Genomic DNA, 20,936 nt, shown 5'->3' with positions numbered 1-20,936 from the left:
AGCGGAGTCGGACTACTTGTGATACCAATTTTCTGTTCGGGTCTGAGTTCATTGTCTAGAGCAGTGGTCGGCAAACTCATTAGTCAACAGAGCCAAATATCAACAGTACAACTATTGAAATTTCTTTTCAGAGCCAAATTTTTTAAACTTCTTCTAATGCCACTTCTTCAAAATAGACTCGCCCAGGCCATGGTATTTTATGGAAGAGCCACACTCAAGGGGCCAAAGAGCCGCATGTGGCTCGCGAGCCACAGTTTGCCGACCACGGGTCTAGAGAAATCAAAGAATGAGTTCATGGACAAAGAGATGAGCAAAAGCAAAGTTTTATTACAGAAAAGCTCCCTGTTGCAGGGAGGGGACCCAAACAACTTGCCACAGAAGCTTCTTTGTCTAGGTACAGTGGTTCTCAACCTTTCTAATGCCGCGACCCTTTAATACAGTTCCTCATGTTGTGGTGACCCCCAACTATAAAATTATTTTCGTTGCTACTTCATAACTGTAATTTTGCTACTGATATGAATCGGAATGTAAATATCTGTGTTTTCCCGGTGGTCTTAGGCGACCCTGCTAGCTGTTCTCAACCTGTGGGTTCTCAACCTGTAGCGACCCACAGGTTGAGAACCGCTGCTGTAGAGCCTTAGACCATCGGAAAATACAGATATTTGCATTCCGATTCATTAGCAGTAGCAAAATTACAGTAATGAAGTAGCAACGAAAATAATTTTATGGTTGGGGGTCACCACAACATGAGGAACTGTATTAAAGGGTCGTGGCATTAGAAAGGTTAAGAACCACTGTTCTAGGAGTTAATGTGTCCTGCTAACTTCCCATTGGTTGGTCCTAAAAATTCAGCCCTAGCAACATCCATACACTTTAAATTTCAGGGTTCCCGTTTACTTTCCCCACCCTGTGTCCACCTCATAATCAGGGCCCTTCGTTCTTGTAATTTTACATGGGACAGGGTGAGGCTGATGAACTGGTTCCTACTCATGCCTGCAGGGGTTAGCTGCATTTCCACTTTACATTTATCTCCTCATAGTCGTCCCGTCCCTAACTGCCTAGCGGCTTCTAACGCCTCACTTGCATTCATAACTGGCTTCATTCCTAATTTAGCTGTGTGATCTTGGAGAGATTATTCTTTTTTGAAATATATTTTTATTGATTTCAGAGAGGAAGGGAAAGGAAGAGAGAGAAACTTCATTGATGAGAAAGAATCATTTATTGGCTGCCTCCTGCATGGGGATCAAGCCTGCAACTTGGGCATGTGCCCTGACTGGGAATTGAACCGAGACCTACTGGTTCATAGGTCGACACTCAACCACTGAGCCACGCTGGCCAGGCTAGATTATTTATTCATTTTATTAAACCTCACTTTTTTCATTTGTAATAAGGGTTTACTTAGAACTGTCTGCCTAAGGTAGTGACAGAAGAAATGATCTATGTAGACATTTAATGTAGTGCCTTATACATAGTACTTGTAAATAGCAGCTCTTAAGGTTAATAAAATACACATTTTCACTTTAGGTCATCTTTTCTAAGATCCTAAACACTACAGCTATATAGCTCCCATTTGGTATGTGGTAGGCATTTTCCTGTCATGTGTAATCCCTGTTGCAGCCCAGTGGGATGCATATTTGTCCATTTTTATAGATTCTAAAACATGTGAGCCAGATTAAACAACTAAACCAGAGAATGGGATATATATACCATATCTATCTTGTTTTTAAGTAGTACAAATTTAAAAGATTTGTGGTAAACTTTAAGGTGGACATTGAAGGTTAATTATAAAAATAAGATAAAGTATATGGATGACATAAGCAATTGAATAAGTGTATAGAAATTAGGTAAAAACACAGGAAATTCTGATTATGCTGTGATGAATTAGGTGTTTTCTTTTGTCTGTGGTTCTCAGATCATTGTTTGATATAATATGTGGCTGTATCCAGGCATTCATAAGATTTATTAGTAAATATCCTATTTAGGTTTTACTACCAGAACATTAGGATAGAAAATTTAGAAGCTTACATTTTTGAATCATGCCCCTGTTACTTGTTTGATATGAGGTTGATTTCATTGTAATGGCAAACTAAAAGCAAAAAAGAAGACTCGTTTAATGGTTTCTTTTCCATAATTTCTTTTTTTACTTTTCATGCTTTTCTGTGTTATTCATGTTAAAAAAATTTATAAATTATGCTCTGAATATTTTGGTTGAAAATTTTGTTATTTGGTTAGATTTATATTTAGTCTTGTGTATTTCTCTATCAGTATCAAGCAAATACAGTTACAAGAGAACAGAATTGATGCAGCAAAGTTTATATTTAATAGTCTTGTTAGCAGTTAGAGGAATTAGGAATTTAACAAAAAAAGGTAAGTTCTTCCCATTCTCTTCATCCCCTGTAATTTGTGTTAATTGTACTGAAGAAATACCAGTAGCTGAAACAGCTAATGAATGTGTGATAATTACAGGTTCCCAACATAGTTAAAGCTCTGCACAAACAGATGAAAGAAAAAAGTGTGAAGACTCGGCAGTGCTGTTTTAACATGTTAACTGAACTGGTAAATGTATTACCTGGGGCCCTAACACAGCACATTCCTGTTCTTGTGCCAGGTATGAAAAAAAGAGTAAATCACTTTTGGAATTTAATATAGACTTTATTAAGACCTAGATAAGCTTAAATGAGTCCTTCAAAAGGATAATTTGTGACAACTTGATTTGTACATAGACCTAAGCTTTGTTATAGAACCATCTAGAACACCTAAAGTTAGAAATTTGCAAGTAAAAAGTTAAATCTTATCCTTAAACTTTTTGGCTCTGACATCATAGATTGTGGAATTTCTACTACTTTAGTGATAATGTGATGAAGTAGAAACTAGTAATATTTTAGGGGTTAGTTTTTAAATTTTTTTCTTGAAACTATACATAAAAATTATTGGATTTTTTTATTGTCTTTTTAGGAATTATTTTCTCATTGAATGACAAATCAAGCTCATCAAATTTGAAGATTGATGCTTTGTCATGTCTATACGTAATCCTCTGTAACCACTCTCCTCAAGTCTTCCATCCTCATGTTCAGGCCTTGGTTCCTCCAGTGGTGGCTTGTGTTGGAGACCCATTTTACAAGATTACATCTGAAGCACTTCTTGTTACTCAACAGCTTGTCAAAGTAATTCGCCCCTTAGATCAACCTTCCTCGTTTGACGCAACTCCTTACATCAAAGATCTATTTACTTGTACCATTAAGAGATTAAAAGCAGCTGATATTGATCAGGAAGTCAAGGAAAGGGCTATTTCCTGCATGGGACAAATTATTTGCAACCTTGGAGACAATTTGGGTTCTGACTTGCCTAATACACTTCAGATTTTCTTGGAGAGACTAAAGAATGAAATTACCCGGCTAACTACAGTGAAGGCGTTGACACTGATTGCTGGGTCACCTTTGAAGATAGATTTGAGGCCTGTCCTGGGAGAAGGGGTTCCTATCCTTGCTTCATTTCTCAGGAAAAACCAGAGAGCTTTGAAACTGGGGACTCTTTCTGCCCTAGATATTCTAATTAAAAACTATAGCGACAGCTTGACAACTGCCATGATTGATGCAGTTCTAGATGAGCTCCCACCTCTTATCAGTGAAAGTGATATGCATGTTTCACAGATGGCTATCAGTTTTCTTACCACACTGGCAAAAGTGTATCCGTCCTCCCTTTCAAAGATAAGTGGATCCATTCTCAATGAACTTATTGGACTTGTGAGATCACCCTTATTGCAGGGGGGCGCTCTTAGCGCCATGCTGGACTTTTTCCAAGCTCTGGTTGTCACTGGAACAAATAATCTAGGATATATGGATTTGTTGCGCATGCTGACGGGTCCAGTTTATTCTCAGAGCACAGCTCTTACTCACAAGCAGTCCTATTATTCTATTGCCAAATGTGTAGCTGCCCTTACTCGAGCATGTCCTAAAGAAGGACCAGCTGTAGTAGGTCAGTTTATTCAAGATGTTAAGAACTCAAGGTCTACAGATTCTATTCGTCTTTTAGCTCTACTTTCTCTTGGAGAAGTTGGGCATCATATTGACTTAAGTGGGCAACTGGAACTAAAATCTGTAATATTAGAAGCCTTCTCGTCTCCTAGTGAAGAAGTCAAATCAGCTGCATCTTATGCATTAGGCAGCATTAGTGTGGGCAACCTTCCTGAATATCTACCATTTGTCTTACAAGAAATAACCAGTCAACCCAAAAGGCAGTATCTTCTGCTTCATTCCTTGAAGGAAATTATTAGCTCTGCATCAGTGGTGGGCCTTAAACCATATGTTGAAAACATCTGGGCCTTATTGCTAAAGCACTGTGAGTGTGCAGAAGAAGGAACCAGAAATGTTGTTGCTGAATGTCTAGGCAAACTCACTCTAATTGATCCAGAAACTCTCCTTCCACGTCTTAAAGGGTACTTGATATCAGGTGAGTACCCAGGTTTTCTTATTTATTTTTTTATTGATCTCAGAGAGAGAAGAAAGAGATACATTGATTGGTTGCCTCCTACATGCCCCTGACTAGGGATGGAACCTGCAACCTGGGTATGTGCCCTTGATCGGGAATGGAACCTTCACCTTCTGGTATACAGGACAATGCTATAATCAACTGAGCCACACCAGCCAGGGCCCTAGGTTTCCTTTATCTTAAAAAATTTTTATTATTAGCAGTTGGTTGCCTTAAAGGGTGCCTAATGCATAATTTAAAATACTTCTATATCTTGTTACATATAGAACCCATTGCCTTACGTTATAATATGGAACCATATTTGAATAACTTTTTGTTTAAAAGGATAAAGAGAGTGTAATTAGATAATGGTTAAATAAGTCTGTTCTAATTTTCATTATATTCTAATGTTACTCTTGTTTTAAAATGTGGCAAAGACAGGTGTCTCTTGAATTAATATATCCTGAGGAACTTGCTAGTAATAATTATAATACTAAAATTGGTACACTTAACTTTAGTTCAATGAAAGATGCTAGAAGAATTTCCAAATTTAGTAGTGTAAATCCCTTTGAATGAAGTAGAAGGTAATAATAGCCATTTATTAGAAGTTGCTTCCTTTTAAAATAAAAAAACTTGAAGATATTATAAGGTATTTATAGATTTAATCAGTTCCTTTTTGTGAGGGCTAGATCCTCCACTGCTACTCTCCCAGGACTCCTCCTCCTCGAAGATATTGTTTATTTAGAAATATAATAGAACTATTATATTCTATTGGGGCCAGCACCAGTAGCGGGTGCGAGTGGGGCTGACGGCGCCGAGCGATCGGGACTGGCACTGGGTGCCAGCAGCGGGTGCGAGCGGCGACTCCCGCACCTGCAGGGGTTGCAAGCGGGGCTGTCACCAGCAGTGGGTGTGAGTGACAGCTGCTGGCCCTGATCGCCCCTCAGGAGCAGAGGGAGGTGGAGAAGCTCTAAGGGGCAATCGGGGCCGGCAGCCTCTGCTCACACCCGCTTACGGCACCAAGTGATTGGGGCTGGTGCCAGGTGCCGGCAGCAGGTGTGAGCACCAGGCAGGACCTTGGCACACGGGAGCAAAGAATTTTCAGTAACCACCAGAGGCTCGTCCTGATGACAGCGACTGGCAGCTTGCCTTGGTCTGGTGTCCCCACTCATCTGCTTCACCATCCTGCCATGCCGATGCCCACCATGGTCCGTGCGCACTCCCTGGTGGTCAGTGCACATCATAGAGACTGGTTGTTCGGTTGTTCTGCTGTTTAGTCTGTTTGCATATTAGGGTTTTATATAGATTATGTTTCATAAGTAAACTTTGCTCATCTGTTAGTATTCTGATAGCAATACCCTCTCTGGTCAAAGAGAATTAAAAAAAATTGAAAACACTAGTGTTATTTGAAGTGGTTTGAAAATGATAAACATGTCCATGGATTTTAGTAGACTTACCTACCAATAGACTGAAATTTATTTTTAATTAGGCTCATCATATGCCCGAAGCTCAGTGGTTACAGCTGTGAAATTTACCATTTCTGATCATCCACAACCTATTGACCCACTATTAAAGAACTGCATAGGTAAGTGGAAACAAAGATAAACATACTGATTGATTAACTATTTAGTAGTTAATTGTCAAAAAAACAAATCATTTCAATAACTAAGAATTTCACCAAGGAACCTAAAATGCTTTTAAGGGGCTGGTTATTGTTTCATTAGAAAGATGTTGCTAATGTATGATCTTATATACTTATATTCTGTCATCCCTTAGTTTGAAATTGTTACCAGATAATTTTGTAAATAACTGAAATTAGTAAATACACACTAAAATGTCTTTTAGAGTCAACTATACATTTGATAAATCATATTCTGGGGATGGCCTAAAATAACTAGGGGGGAATATTTTATCTTTCTAAATAGTCCTGAAATTTCCTCCCAGAAAAATGAATCTTAACCTGAGCTGTTAGGGCCCAAATTTTCTATTATTACGCGTAACCCTTCAATTCCTGAGGGGATTGTTGAAACTTCCATATGTAACAACCTAAGAATAAAAGAAGATAATTACCAGGAGAACTAAAAGGAGATACTCCAGAATGACTAGGGCTCTCTATTTTCTGTGAAGACAAGAATTAGCTTTGAGGACTTTTTACATGATGTCATAACTTCCCTTGTTTTTTTCATCATCAGTTTTCCTAGAATTGGTAGTAGTAGCTAAAAGCCCTGAGAACTCACTTTTATGCTTTCTTGAGGACACAAGAACAGAAATAGAAGTAGAGAGGATAGAAGGACATGGGAAAGAAGCTTCCCATTGTCAGGTTATTCTACAGTGAACCAGAAAGGGGGAAAACAATTTAAAAGAACTACAGAAAGGAATTACTAATTCAGAGTAAAGAGGACCCAGGGATAAATGGGTGCTATTGCTGGAACCTAGAAATAATTCAAAGAAATTTTCTATCCAAAAATTCTTGCCTTTGTATCCCCTCATCCTTTTTTTTTTTCTTCTTCTTCTTTGGTATATTTATTTACATTTGATACTGTATAAGCTAGGACAAAGAAAAAGACCTGTGCCACATCCCTAGAGACATCTTTCCAGGTTGACAACAGTCAGTGTTCAACATTGGTGTAGTTATTCAATCAGGTGATTATTGTTCTAATTGAATTATGGTTGAGTTCAGTATTATTTGTGATATATGAACATCCTACAAACACCTAGGAAGCTTTTTAGAAACTGAAATTCCTAGACCAGAGTTGAGAACCACGCATCTTAGTCCATGTCACCATTTGTCCATAATAATAGCAATGTTTTATTTAGATGCTTTACTGAATGCATTTTCATTCCAATTTAGTATTCTAATTTAATGTCTTAGTAACTCTAAACCAACAGGATGAAGAGGTTTAGTATGGTACATTTAAATTCTTTTTTAACCCAAGCTATCTTCTGAGTTTTTGTAATCAGAACTTTCCTGGATAGTCAACATTGAGTTCACCAATCTGTGGTGTCTGAAGTATTTCTTTCCTCCCATTTTTTTAAATTGCTGTTGTGATACATTTAAGTCTCCTGGCACTTCTCTTTTTCCTTGTGAATTCTAAAAGATTGCTGATGATAGGGTTATTACATAATGATAGCTCCATATGTGAATATGAGGTGCATATTAGACACTGTATTCAATAATATACATGGCATTTTTTCTGCTCAGTAGAACTAAAATGTGTATAATTCTCATTTTATAAACTGGGAAACCGAGACTCCTGCCTAAAGTAAATTGCCAGAAGTCATACAATTGACAAATGAAGTGGTTTGAATCATCATCTATATGACTCCAAAGATTTTTGCACTATAATTTCTCCCCCACATTTGTTAGAAAACCAGATGTATATCTGTTTTAAAGTGCCTTAGGCGCTTTAGCTTTTTATCCTGTTGGGTTTCAGTTTCCTCCTTTTGTATTCTTACCTTTTACCAATTGATATATTTCTCATTAAAGATACATATAAAAATAGGACTTTTGGAGGCACATTTCTCTTTGTCATCTGATAGATTGTGTACTTGTTAACAGTATTCCATCTTTTTAAAAATATATATATATATAATTGATTTTTTTTACAGAGAGGAAGGGTAAGGGATAAAGAGTTAGAAACATCAATGAGAGAGAAACATCGATCAGCTGCCTCCTGCATACCCCCTACTGGGGATGTGCCCGAAACCAAGGTACACACCCTTGACCAAAATCGAACCTGGGACCCTTCAGTCTGCAGGCCGATGCTCTATCTGCTGAGTCAAACTGGTTTGGGCAGTATTCCATCTTTATCAAGCAATGGATATGTCCTCACCTTGTTTATCTTATTTTGAACTCAGTTTTTAAAATTCTATTTAGGTTGTTTTTAGTGTAGTAATTAATTTTGAACTCTAAGGACAGTCATCCAGGTTATTAGATTCTGTGCCTTGTGCAGAGCTCCACCACTTCTCTTTGCAACCTACCTTTTTATAAATTATCTATAAAGTAATTTAAGGAATGTTCTGAACTCTCACCATGTATCCTCTGTATCAGTGGTCTCCAATCTTTCGGACCTCACGGACCAGGAGTGGTCCATGAACCGTTGGTTGGTGACGGCTTCTTCAAAGGTTTCCTTAAACCAGCTGTCACAAACCTTTGGACCTCACGGACCGCCGGTTGATGACCACTGCTCTGTATTATAGGTGCTTGAGAGTAGATTATCAATTAAATCCACTCACATTTAGATATGATCGTTTACCTGCTGCCAAAAGAAACTAGATAGTTCACTTAGTATTTCATCATGTTCTTTCCTAACCCATATTGAAGAAATAACAATACCAACCACAATAAACTATCAGTTTAGAAAAAGGTATCACATATATTTTCTTTTAAGCTTATCTTAATTGTATGTTGCTTCTCTTATAATTTCTCAGGTGATTTCCTAAAAACGTTGGAAGACCCAGATTTGAATGTAAGAAGAGTAGCCTTGGTCACATTCAATTCAGCGGCACATAATAAGCCATCTTTAATAAGGGATCTTCTAGACACTGTTCTTCCACATCTTTACAATGAAACAAAAGTTAGAAAGGAGCTTATAAGAGAGGTAAGCTAGTTAGTTCAATTACACTTTCTCTAAGATTATCTTTTTCTTTTAAGTATATGCATATACTCTTTTGTATTTCAACAGGTAGAAATGGGTCCATTTAAGCATACAGTTGATGACGGCCTGGATATTAGAAAAGCAGCTTTTGAGTGTATGTACACACTTCTAGACAGTTGTCTTGATAGACTAGATATCTTTGAATTTCTAAATCATGTTGAAGATGGTTTGAAGGACCATTACGATATTAAGGTAAGATGTTGCCTGTTTTTAGAATGTTTTAGAAGACTAACTAAAGTGACTTTTACCCTTGTAATTTACTTTTGTCTATTAAGTGAGAAAAATTGTTTGCTTGTCAATGAACTATAATATGCAAAAGTAGTAGTGGTATAATTGTAACATTAGTTGACATACAGAAAAAATCCAGAAACCTTTTCATTGAAGGAAGAGGTCAACTCTTAGTGGATGGGAAATTCCAAGAAATTCTGTGCAGCTTGCTTATTAGCACATAGTCCCTAGGTGCTTTCTCTCCAAAGAGAACAGACAGGTTTTGTTGTTCAAAGTATACCTGTGATCTGTTTGGCATGTGTTAAAAGTGTGCTGCAGTTACTACCCAGGGAGGGTATTTTGCCGTTTTACAAGATAACCATATTATTTACCTGAATGAGGGATTTTTGTTTTCCAGTCTAATATATGGGATTAATATCAAGTATTTTTTAAAGGATAACATGCAAGAACTATTTTCATATAGTTTCATTCTCTAAACAATCTATGTAGAAGCAACTAGAAGAGAAATCATACCACTTTTTAGGTTTAGAGAATGAACTTCATTTAAACTGTTCTTTGTTTTCCTATTTGATCATGTTCATTTAAAATGTAAATATTAAAGGGTAAATTGAAAAATAGTAAGTGCATTGTCTCTCTCTCTCTCTCTTTTTTTTTTTTTTTTTCGTTCATGGCCTTTGGTCAAGCAAGCAAAAGTAGTAGTTGAGCAGTTATGCAGCCAGACTCAGAACTCCAACATTTTTGTTTCCATTTGTGGTAGTAACCTGACCCCCCTCCCAGGTCCATTAAAAAGATCCTCCTCCCAAATCCATTAAAAAGAGCCCCCAAGGACGTAATAGGATCTTCCTGTTGAAATCTACAGTTTATAGTCAATAGAAAAATGGTTATGGGTTACCAGGCTTTCTGTGGGTTAATCTGAATAACCAGTTTGTTTTTTGTTTTTAAAGGAAAATCTGCTAAGATAGTAGAAACTAAAAAAACCTTTCTCCTGGTTCAGTTACTTTCTTACTCAATGCTTTCCATTTTGGTGCACGTGAGCTTTTTTAAAATATGTGTATATATATATTTATATTTGATTGATTTTTTTACAGAGAGGAAGGGAGAGGGAGAGAGAGTTAGAAACATTGATGAAAGAGAAACATCAATCAGCTGCCTTCTGCACACCCCCTACTGTGGGTGTGCCCGCAACCAAGGTACATGCCCTTGACCGGAATTGAACCTGGGACCCTTGAGTCCGCAGGCCGATGCTCGATCCACTGAGCCAAACCAATTAGGGCTGCACGTGAGCTTTTTAAAAATTCTAACCCTGCCGAAACCGGTTTGGCTCAGTAGATAGAGCATTGGCCTGTGGACTCAAGGGTCCCAGGTTCGATTCCGGTCAAGGGCATGTACCTTGGTTGCGGGCACATCCCCAGTAGGGAGTGTGCAAGAGGCAGCTGATCGATGTTTCTCTCTCATCGATGTCTCTAACTCTCTATCCCTCTGTCTTCCTCTCTGTAAAAAAATCAATAAAATATATTTTAAAAAAAAATTCTAAATCTATAGCCCTATCCTAACAGGTTAAGTAAAAATCTCTGGTAACGGGGCAAAGTTCCCCAGTTCTAATGTGTGGCCAAGATTGAGAACCATTTTTCTAGTTCTTACACTGGGACCACATTATCAGGTATAAGTGAGGTCTCAGTAGTACTTGTAACTGAATTTACCTCAGGTAAGGTTAAAACTTTTTGAGAGAGATTACATGAAAATGAAACTTCATGGTGCATGCTGGTCATTTTCCTTTTAAAAGCTTTGTTAGAATTTGGAATTGTCTTTAGAAAAATAACAAGAGGTCACATTTTGTCTTTCTTTATTCATAATAGATGCTAACATTTTTAATGTTGGTGAGACTCTCCACCCTTTGCCCAAGTGCAGTACTGCAGAGGTTGGACCGGCTTGTAGAGCCATTACGTGCCACATGTACAACTAAGGTAATCATTGGTAGACATCAACTTAGGGTGGATTTGGTGTATTCAAGATTTCTAGTTGTCCTAATTTAACCATGCTAGCACCATATGTAGCAATAGGTTTTAAAAGTTAACCTATTGAATGTGGATGCTTTAGAATACTTAGCACTTATTTAATGCTATTCTTTAAAGTTTTTATTTTTATAATAACAATTTGATACATATTTTGAAGTATTGATATAGGATAAAGTGAGATTGTTCCACGAAAAAGGAAGTGTTTAATTCTGGTGGAGGTGGGATGGTAATCATAGAAGACTTCAGATGAACATGATGACATTTAAAATGGACCTTAAAACGTCAGAAATATGTTTAGATTCAGAAGGTGAAACAGGGCTTTCCATATAAAATTAACTATGAATTAAGGCACAGAGATGTTTAGTACATGTGTCTGAAGAATAATGAATAGGGTGTCTAGAGGGGTAGTTTCTTGGTGGAGGCCAAAGTAGGACTTGCTAAGCAGATAAAGCTCAGGTTTTCACTCTTTCAACCATGGTTCAGGATTTTGTTTACTCACTTAAAAGGAGACAAGCTACTGCTAAAAAGAAATTTAAAAACAACCATGCTTAAAATACAACATGACTTTTGGACCTATGAAAGAGCAGCTTTGCTTTATTTACCAGAAATTTCTAGGTGCTTACATTTTGTTTGTATGATAGTTTGTCTTTTATAGCATATAATACAAATTTACTCAATGTTACAGGTAAAGGCAAACTCAGTAAAGCAGGAGTTTGAAAAGCAAGATGAACTAAAGCGATCTGCCATGAGAGCAGTAGCAGCACTGCTGACCATTCCAGAAGCAGAGAAGAGTCCACTGATGAGTGAATTCCAGTCGCAGATCAGTTCCAACCCTGAGCTGGCAGCCATTTTTGAAAGTATCCAAAAAGATTCATCCTCCACTAACTTGGAATCAATGGACACTAGTTAGATGTTTGTTCAACATGAGGACCATGATATTGACCTTATGATGCACTGAATCGACAGGTTAATCATAAGACATGGAAAGAGAAGTATCTAAAAGCTTCAAAATGTTCCACTTTTTTTTTCCTTCACGGAGACAGTTTGGCTTTCTTCCATTTTTGTTTTTGTAACATTTATTTCAGAAATATGTATTTCCATAACCCAGAGGTTGTAAAACCACTAGTGTTTTTAGTGGTTAGGGCAACATTTAAAATGGAAACTAAGAGTTAGGATTTATGGAATATGGAGATAGGGTCCAGGATCTACTTGCCCTGTAATGTTTAGGATTAAAATGTTAAAATTTTGTGACCATGAATTTCTTTCTTTTATAAATTTCTCATATTTAAAAATCAAAAATTCTGCAAGACAAAAACCATGTTTCTTTTCCTTATATAACTTTTTGTTTCAGCAACATAAATTGACTTTTAGCTGGCAGAGAAGAATATCTGTAAGATTTGTTACATTTTGGAGGATTTGGCAATTTAAAAAAGATAAGATATCATTTTTTTTTTAAGTATAGGGATTAGCAATATCCCTGTTGCGCACACTATTTTTGCATGAGCAAGTTTACAAATATGTATTGTCTGTAAAGCAGCATGTGCAGATTATTCATAATACAAAAGTTAAAACAAGTATTGTATTAGTGCAATTTGCAGATACTTATTTTTGCACAGAAAACAAATCTGGAGAGAAAGTGAGGAGTAAATTTTTGAAACTTTGGTTTTCTTAATGCCAGTGTGAATTTGCCGATGTTTTCAGCAAATCAAGTCACAACAATTTGCCACTCTTTTCTATTATAAATTTTCTTACACATTTAAAATTTGAATATTTAAGTACACAGTTTTTCTCAGTTACCCATTTGTGTGTGTGTTGCCACTTAGAAATTAAATTCTTAAGGCCAGTTTTTTTCTTTCATTCCATTTGTATCTCTTATGTCCCATTATCAAAGGATATAAATACTGTGTATGCTTTTAAATTTTAGTTTTAGGAAATTCTGAAACCGACTGCCACAGGTTTGTTAGCTAATTATAGCATTTCCTTTTAATTGAGTTAGATTCCCCCCCTCTCTTGTAGAGCTAATTTACATATTGTATTTGGTAAACCTTGACTACTTTTCCTGATTAAGGGGTCTCTGCTGGGGGAAACAAAGCTTTGCAGTACTTTATACCATAGTTTGAAGTTTTTTGAACATATCCTTCAGTGAACTCATTTCACACTGTAGCCTCTTCCTTCAAATTTGTGGTGCTCCTGTAACAGTAAGAACTATCTTCTGAATAAAGACATCTCCTATGCTGTGCAAAACATAGTTTACATGTATTGAAGGAGGCAGTTGTTAAATTTAGTGACCAGTTTTAAGCAGTCAGATATTTGAAAACTGCACCCTTTATTTTTGAAACTGTGAATTAGAAATATTTTTTTCTGCTGTATTACCTACCTGCTTTAACATCTAAATATGCAGTGATTTGAATTGGTGACATACTGTGGTTATTAGGTTAACAGCTTAATTTTGAATATTCAGATGATAATGCATAAAACATTACATTGACATGGAATGTTACATGAAGTTGGTGCCATTTCAGAATGTGGCAGGTGGTAATCGTATACCATAATTTGCATAAAATTGTAATAGAAATTTATTTTGAGACATTAGTATATATGTACTATACATTACCGTGGTATAGATGTTGTGGATATATTTAAGTATTTGGTTACATGGTTTCACAATAAATTACAATACTGCAGGCTCTAGGACCAAATAGGAAACTAACATGCATATGTTGTGTGATGTCTTAGTTAATTATCTAAAGTTAAATTCAAATATTTTTCATGTATTGGATTTCTCCCTTTTTTAACCTTCCATATATTTTTTTTTAAGTTTTGAAAGATGGTTAATTTTTTTTAATATAGCTGAAATTCTCCTTTAATACAAAAATAGGTTCTGCTCTTTGTAGTAGTAGATATGGTTTACATATATAATGTATATTCACATATATAAAATGAGTAACAGAAGAATGCTCAGATTTTAAATACCAAGTCATACTGATTAACCCCATACTTCTACTGGTGATGTCCTGATACTGATATGGTGGTTGCAAGGTGTGAGGTCCAGTCATAATCTGCCACTCAGACTGCTTATTGGTCTTTTAAGATTTATTAGCTAGTTCTGCTTAGCATTTCTACACATAATAGGTTCTTTAGGAGATCTAAAAGTTAATTGTAAGAAAAGAGCTGTTTGCTGATTTCCTTGAGGATGTTTAAATTGTTTGGATTCACCTGATTTCTTTTTAAGGAAAACTCAATATGGAGTTGTGTTTTGAGTTCAGGTTATTTTATGAAAATAAGGCAGAAAGGTCATTTGGTATAGCAAGGCCTAACCTAAACATTTATAAAATCAGTAGCATTGAATGATAATTTTAAAATTATGGTCATATTATTCATTAATGATATCTAAAGATCCCATTGGTAATTATAATTCTTAGAAGGTTGGAATACAATGACTTCATCAAATGTTTCAGTATTTACATAATTTTTATGTAACCATAGTTAATAACCAAATCGGTCATTTTTTAACACTTTTGTTGGGTAAAAGGTAAAGAAATAGTGTCCATGTCTAATTTAACCAATTCTAAGGGATGTTCTGATACCTTTATATCTAGCTCAGTCTCAGACATCATAAAGGCATGAAGTTCAAAATAATGAGATACTAAATCCTCATTGAAAAATTCAGTTACCTGGTTAAGAGGCCTTGTAAGTTATACTTAACCACATGACAAAGTATATAATAATATCTCACAATTTAAGAAGTTGAACATTTATGCCCACTTTATTATTTTTTTATTTTTTAATCTTCACCCAAGAACATGTTTTTATTGATTTTAGAGAGAGGGGAAGGGAGAAAGAGAAACATCCATCGGTTGTCTTCTGCATATACCCTGACTGGAGATCAAACCCACAACCTAGGTATGTGCTCTGACCAGAATCAAACCTGCAACTTTTCAGTGTATGGGACAACGCTCCAACTGAGCCACCCTGGCCAGGGCCATTTCTGCTCACTTTAAATTTTACCCAAAATAAAGTGTTAAAATTAACTGCTAATCTCTAGATATAATATACCTAATAAATGTTTTGATATTAAAGAGCTTAAAATTTTAGCAAAATAATTCAGATTCTAGCTCTAAATTGAATTCTAATTTTTAAACCACTGCCACATCAAATTCATCTTTTTTGAAATCTTATTCAATCTTCTGTGAAATGGAAAAGGGACAATACAGTGTTCATTTTACTATTTGGAAAAAGGATATTCTTGATTTAACTGACTTTTCTAGTTAATTAAAACTCCTTTGATACCTTCAGTTGCAAAAATGGAACACAATGGAAGTATTTGGTGGCAAGCTGCCACAAGTTCACTAGATAAGGCCATTAAGAAAGATGCATACTGGAATTATATTGTTCCCTTTTACAATCCAGTAAGTTGCTTTACTTTCCTATTAATACTGGAAATAAAGATTTGTGAACACTTAATACTATAATTTAAGACAAGATATATCGGCAACATGTTTTTGCTCTTTGTAACTTAGAAAGTTAGCTCTAAATTCAAAATAGGATTTGTTTTTTATAACAAAAGCTAACTTCAATTAAAATTACTGAGGAGAGTATTGAAGATAATGTTAACTTTGTTAGATCATGTCATCGTGTATCGGGTTTCAGAATGATCTTTAGTAGAGGGACTCTTAATACCCCTGACTTCTTCATACATTTTTATTCTGATCTTAATGATCAGTGGTGATTTTGGCAAATTGAATTGGTTCATTTAGGTTTTAGAAAAGAAAAAGTTTATATTCTGTGAACTGAAATTCTGGATTAGGGAGTATTGGAATTGGTGTATTTAGCCATTATCAGTAACTAATGGTTGATGCACATTGAGTGATTTTATTCTAAAATGCTCTCTCACACATAAACGTCTAAAGAATTGTACTCCGGAACTGGTTAATGTGTAATATTATGATAATTCATGTTTTACTAGCCTGTAATAATCCTATTACTCTGCAGAGCTGTTTCACTTGTTTCATAGACATTTCACTTTTAATATAAACCCACTGCTTACTTAGGCAAGGGCAACATAAATGTGTATGGTGGTAGCTTACTGTAATCTTGGCATATTTTTAAAAGATATAAATGTGCATCTTGGTTAGAATCGTTAACCATCCATGAACTAAGTTAGGCCTTCCTAAGAAGTCTGGAAATAAACTGTTTCCTTATTCCAGAAGTAAAAATCCATGCTTTCCTCCAGAATTTATACTTTAATAGAAAACTGCATGTTCTCTTTAGATCAGGATTTCTCAACCTTGGCACTGTTGACATTCTGGACTGGATAATTCTGTCATGGGGTGCTGCCCTAAGCATTGTAAGGTATTAGCTTGCCTGGCCTTGACCCACTTAGATACCACTATCCCCTTTGTGACAACCAAAATTGTCTCCAGCTATTGCCAAATGTTCCCAGAGGAGGGTGCAGTAAGGCACGAATTGCAATTCAGAACTGTTTTAGAGGTTTTTTTTGCTAGCAGCTACAGCTTATATACATGTAAAAGTTTCGAGATATTTTTGAGTGCCAGTTCTTCAGCTTCCAAACTCAATTTAAGTACTGCTTCTAATTAACCTCTTTCACCCATTATTTAGAACTGTTATGATTTAGTAAAAGTAGATTTCTACTTTATATACTGTTACTTTCTCTGATTTAAATGCTTATTAAATCCTTTAGCATACTGTTTTTCTATGGGTATAAAATGCTTTCTGCATACTATCTACACTAATAAAAGAGAAATATGTAAATTGACCGTACCTTCGTGACACCCACCAACCAATCAGGAGTGAGTGTGCAAATTAACCCAACAAATGGTGGGTTAATTTGCATACATAGGCACTGAGCAGCGGAGGGTGGGATGCCTGTGTCATCGCCATAGCGACGATGCAGGCGTTCCACACCGCCCCAGCCGCTCTGGGCCTCTGGGCAGTGTGGGAAGGTGGGAAGGCGGCTCCAGGCCAGAGCGAAGGCAGTGCCGGCAGCCAGGGGAAGGAAGGCCCATTCTTGTATGAGTCGGTGTGCATTGGGCCTCTAGTGAGTTTTAAAGGAGCTACTACTATACAGGGGAGTATGAGGCACTTTGCTTCGGAATCCTCCTATCTAATAAAGTGGGAATATGCTAATTGACCATCACATCGTCGCAAAGATGGCAGCACCCAGTTGCCCACGGCCGGCTGAGGTTTGCGCTGCCGGCAGTGGCAGCAGCAGAGGTGTGATAGGGCGCCGCCTTCCCCTGATCGCCAGGTCGCTTCCCGCCCCTGAGGGCTCCCAGACAGAGGGGGAAGGCTGGGCTGAGGGACCCCCCCGCTCCAGTGCATGAATTTTCATGTACTGTGCCTCTAGTCTATATATAAAAGCCTAAGCAACCTGTTCATGTGCACTGACCACCAGGGGGGCAGACGCTCAAACAGGAGCTGCCCCCTGGTGGTCAGTGCACTCCCATAGCGGGAGTGCTGCTCAGCTGACCAACAGGCGCCAGACATGAGGCTCACAGCTGGTGAATGCAGCTGCGGCAGCATGAGCCTCTCTCCTTCATGGCAGCGCCATCAAGTGGCAGAGGCGGCAGGCGCAGCGGGACCAGGATGAGTGGGATTGGGCCCAAACCAGCAGTCCGATATCCCCTGAGAGGTCCTGGATTGCAAGAGGGTGCAGGCCAGGCTGAGGGACCCCACTGGTGCACCAAGCCTCTAGTATACTATATTAAAATGTTTAGGAACACTAGCCATGGGCAGCTAGTGTGTTTTCCTTGAATTCTTATAAAAAGAGTAAATAGATTTTCAAAATTACTCATTTACCTTCTCTTTAAGAAAAGTTTGCCCATTTACTTTTTTGAACTAGTATGAGTCATTTCCTAGCCTATATAATAAAAGGCCAATATGCAAATTGACCAAACGGCAAAACAACCAGTCACTATGGTGTGCACTCACCTCTAGGGGCAAACGCTCAATGCAGGAGCTGCCCCCTGGTGGTCCATGTGCTCCCACAGGGGAAGTGCTACTCAGCCAGAAGCCAGGCTCACAGCTTTCGAGCACAGCAGGGAGCAGGCCTAAGACATCGGTCGGACATCCCCTGAGTGCAGGAATTTTGTGCACCGGGCCTCTAGCAATAAAGACATGCTAAATAGTGATATATTATGTAATTCCTAAACAAGATATAATTGAACTTTGAAGGCAACTATTAAAATTAAGCTGACTATAGCAGGTTTTTGCTACATTCCAAGGATTAGATGATATTTGGAGACAATAAAATGCTTTATACCCACACAGGGTATACCCACACATGGATTTTAAAGACCGATGGAGATAGCACATGGCAGGGAAGCTACCACAAATTGCCCATTTGAAATAAGACCATTGAGCTAGTGAGTAGTCTTTCAAACTTCTGAACCGTTTCAGTCCCATTTGAGAGAATTGGCTCAAACAAAAATAAGATTTTCCTTTTACATGCTGATACTGAGATATTAATGAGGCTGATTGGTCAGCAGTTTGAATAAGCTCAGAATACTAAGTTTGGAAACTTTGAAAATCAGTCTTTAAAATCTACTTTTAAAAGATAAATTTGTTTCAGCATCAGCTGTCCTGAGAGGCCCACTGTGACCTGTTCTACCATAGCCCATGCTCAGTGCTCTGCATGGTAAGATGGATACAAAATTTATTGCCATGCCTCCATTCCTGTAAACTGGTCATCAGAGGCAAAGCTACCTAATTACCTTTTTCCCTTCTTCCCTTGGTACCTTCTGTTTTTTAGCACTAGGTGCTTAGCATCAAGGACAGTGTCTGGAAAAACGTACTTGATAAGTTTCATTAAATAGTGTTGAGATGGGGGAATACATGATTCTGTGTGATTTGTGGCACTGAGGTTCCTGGCCTGGGAATCAAGCCTAAGCCAAAAGTCACGTACTCTAGACAGGGAATAGAATTGGCAAAAACAGGGACATGACCTCTTGTAAAGCTGAGTATTGTAGTTTGAAATATAAGGGGCAGTTAGAGGGGACGATTATAGGGGGCCTATAATTTGATCTAATTTCAGGGGTGATGGCAAGCCAGGCAGTCTTGTGATCAGATTTGTACTTTTGAAAGATTATCTGCAATTTAGGTAGAAGAAAGGAAGGTAAGACATTTGCTGATGAGACATTACTGGGGTAACACAAGTGAGAGGGATGTTACTCTGAACCAGTGTATTTTTAGAGTGGAAGTCCGGATTCAGATAAAATTATAGAACAGTAATTGGTTAAATATTGGAATGTGCTATTCTGCAATACGGATAGTCCCCAAAATAGGTAATTGAAAACAACTTGCTCTCCATTGTGCCATTGGGGGTCTGCTTCCCATCTCTTGGACCGAGCTACCATTCGATTTTCAGTTGCTGTGACGAAGGGAAAGTGAACACAGAATCGACTTCTTCTAGTGCTTTCTCCTGACAGTGACAGTTACCACTTCGGATCCTTTTTTGGTGGGCCAGGAGTCATGGTTACACCTAACAGCTGAACGCCATTCACAAGGCATTGGTGAGAACAGTAAGCTCAGATGAGCTGTGGAGTGATCCTTTCTTAGAGGCAGGGGAGTAGAGTAGTTATGTCACATTGCATACTACACCGCAAACAATTCAAAATTGGATGTTCCTTACACCTTGACTGGGCAGCTCGGTTAGAGCAGTGTCTGGATTCACTGAGGTTGTGGGTTTGATCCCTGGTCAGGACACATACAATAAGCAACCAATTAGTGCATAAATAAGTGGAACTACAAATCAATGTTTCTCCCTCTCTGTGTGTCTCATCAATAAAAAATAGAAATTAGATGTTCCTACATATCCTTACAAGTTATTTTCAACCCACCCTGCCACTGTTTCTCTTAAGCTCTTCCTCTAAGTGCCAGTCGACTCCTCTCCCTTCTTCCTTTATCTTTTCTTTCTTCCCTCCTCTGTGGCCACCCTCACCCCTTCCAGAGTAATAATCAGATTTTGTTAGCTGCTTTTTAAGCTGTGGCATCCAGAACCATGGATCATCTACCTCAAGCACCCCACCCCGCAACCCCCTTTCACATTTCAGGTGTATTTTTCCAAACAAAAACAGCAGTCTCCCTACGAGTGCCAACAATTTAAATGTCTTCTGACATATACTTATGTAGATACTCTTATTTAATATCCCAATCCCATTATTCTTGCTTTTATCAACCTTCATGTCTACCATTTCAACCATCCACTCTGAAGGCTACAGCTTGGATGTTTTCATCCGGAGCTGTTTGAACGTGAACTCTAATATCCTACTCTAACTACAGCCTATCAAGTCCTGTCCTCACTCGCTATAAACTGATTTTAGTCCTGCAGTCTATATTTCCCACCATTTTCTCCCAGTCTCTCCTAGCCTTCTTTGTCCAACCTTGATCTGATTGATTTTATAAATGGCTTATTCATAAAGTTACTTGTCTTTTTATTGCATTTAGAGATGCTCCTTGCATCCCCTAACCTTTCCTTTAAGTGTAACAGTTATCCCTTGCCTACCCAGTAGGCTCACTTCATCAATGCAATTAAGGCCATTATTCCTGT

General features: G+C 37.6%; 1 protein-coding gene across 6 annotated transcripts in view; it reads left to right on the top strand.

The window, feature by feature from the left end:
- The window catches only part of CAND1 (cullin associated and neddylation dissociated 1), a 55,874-nt gene extending 43,255 nt beyond the window's left edge, over positions 1-12,619 (top strand). For 2 of the 6 annotated variants that reach the window (XM_008148761.3, XM_054718881.1), the window contains 7 exons: positions 2,467-2,608; positions 2,956-4,449; positions 5,957-6,052; positions 8,899-9,068; positions 9,153-9,317; positions 11,210-11,317; positions 12,054-12,619. In XM_008148761.3, the coding sequence (XP_008146983.1) occupies positions 2,467-2,608; positions 2,956-4,449; positions 5,957-6,052; positions 8,899-9,068; positions 9,153-9,317; positions 11,210-11,317; positions 12,054-12,278 (2,400 nt within the window). In that variant the 3' untranslated portion in view covers positions 12,279-12,619. Of the gene's footprint in view, positions 1-2,466; positions 2,609-2,955; positions 4,450-5,956; positions 6,053-7,015; positions 7,111-8,898; positions 9,069-9,152; positions 9,318-11,209; positions 11,318-12,053 lie in introns of those variants that run through there. The other 4 variants (XM_028156471.2, XM_054718882.1, XM_028156472.2 and 1 more) reach the window with 4 other exon arrangements.
- The last annotated feature ends 8,317 nt before the right edge of the window (positions 12,620-20,936 follow it).

This window comes from Eptesicus fuscus, chromosome 7, assembly GCF_027574615.1.
Source record: "Eptesicus fuscus isolate TK198812 chromosome 7, DD_ASM_mEF_20220401, whole genome shotgun sequence".
Taxonomy (NCBI): Eukaryota; Metazoa; Chordata; class Mammalia; order Chiroptera; family Vespertilionidae; genus Eptesicus; species Eptesicus fuscus.
Note: the sequence above shows the minus strand (reverse complement) of the source record. Positions and strands in the feature narration are given on the sequence as shown.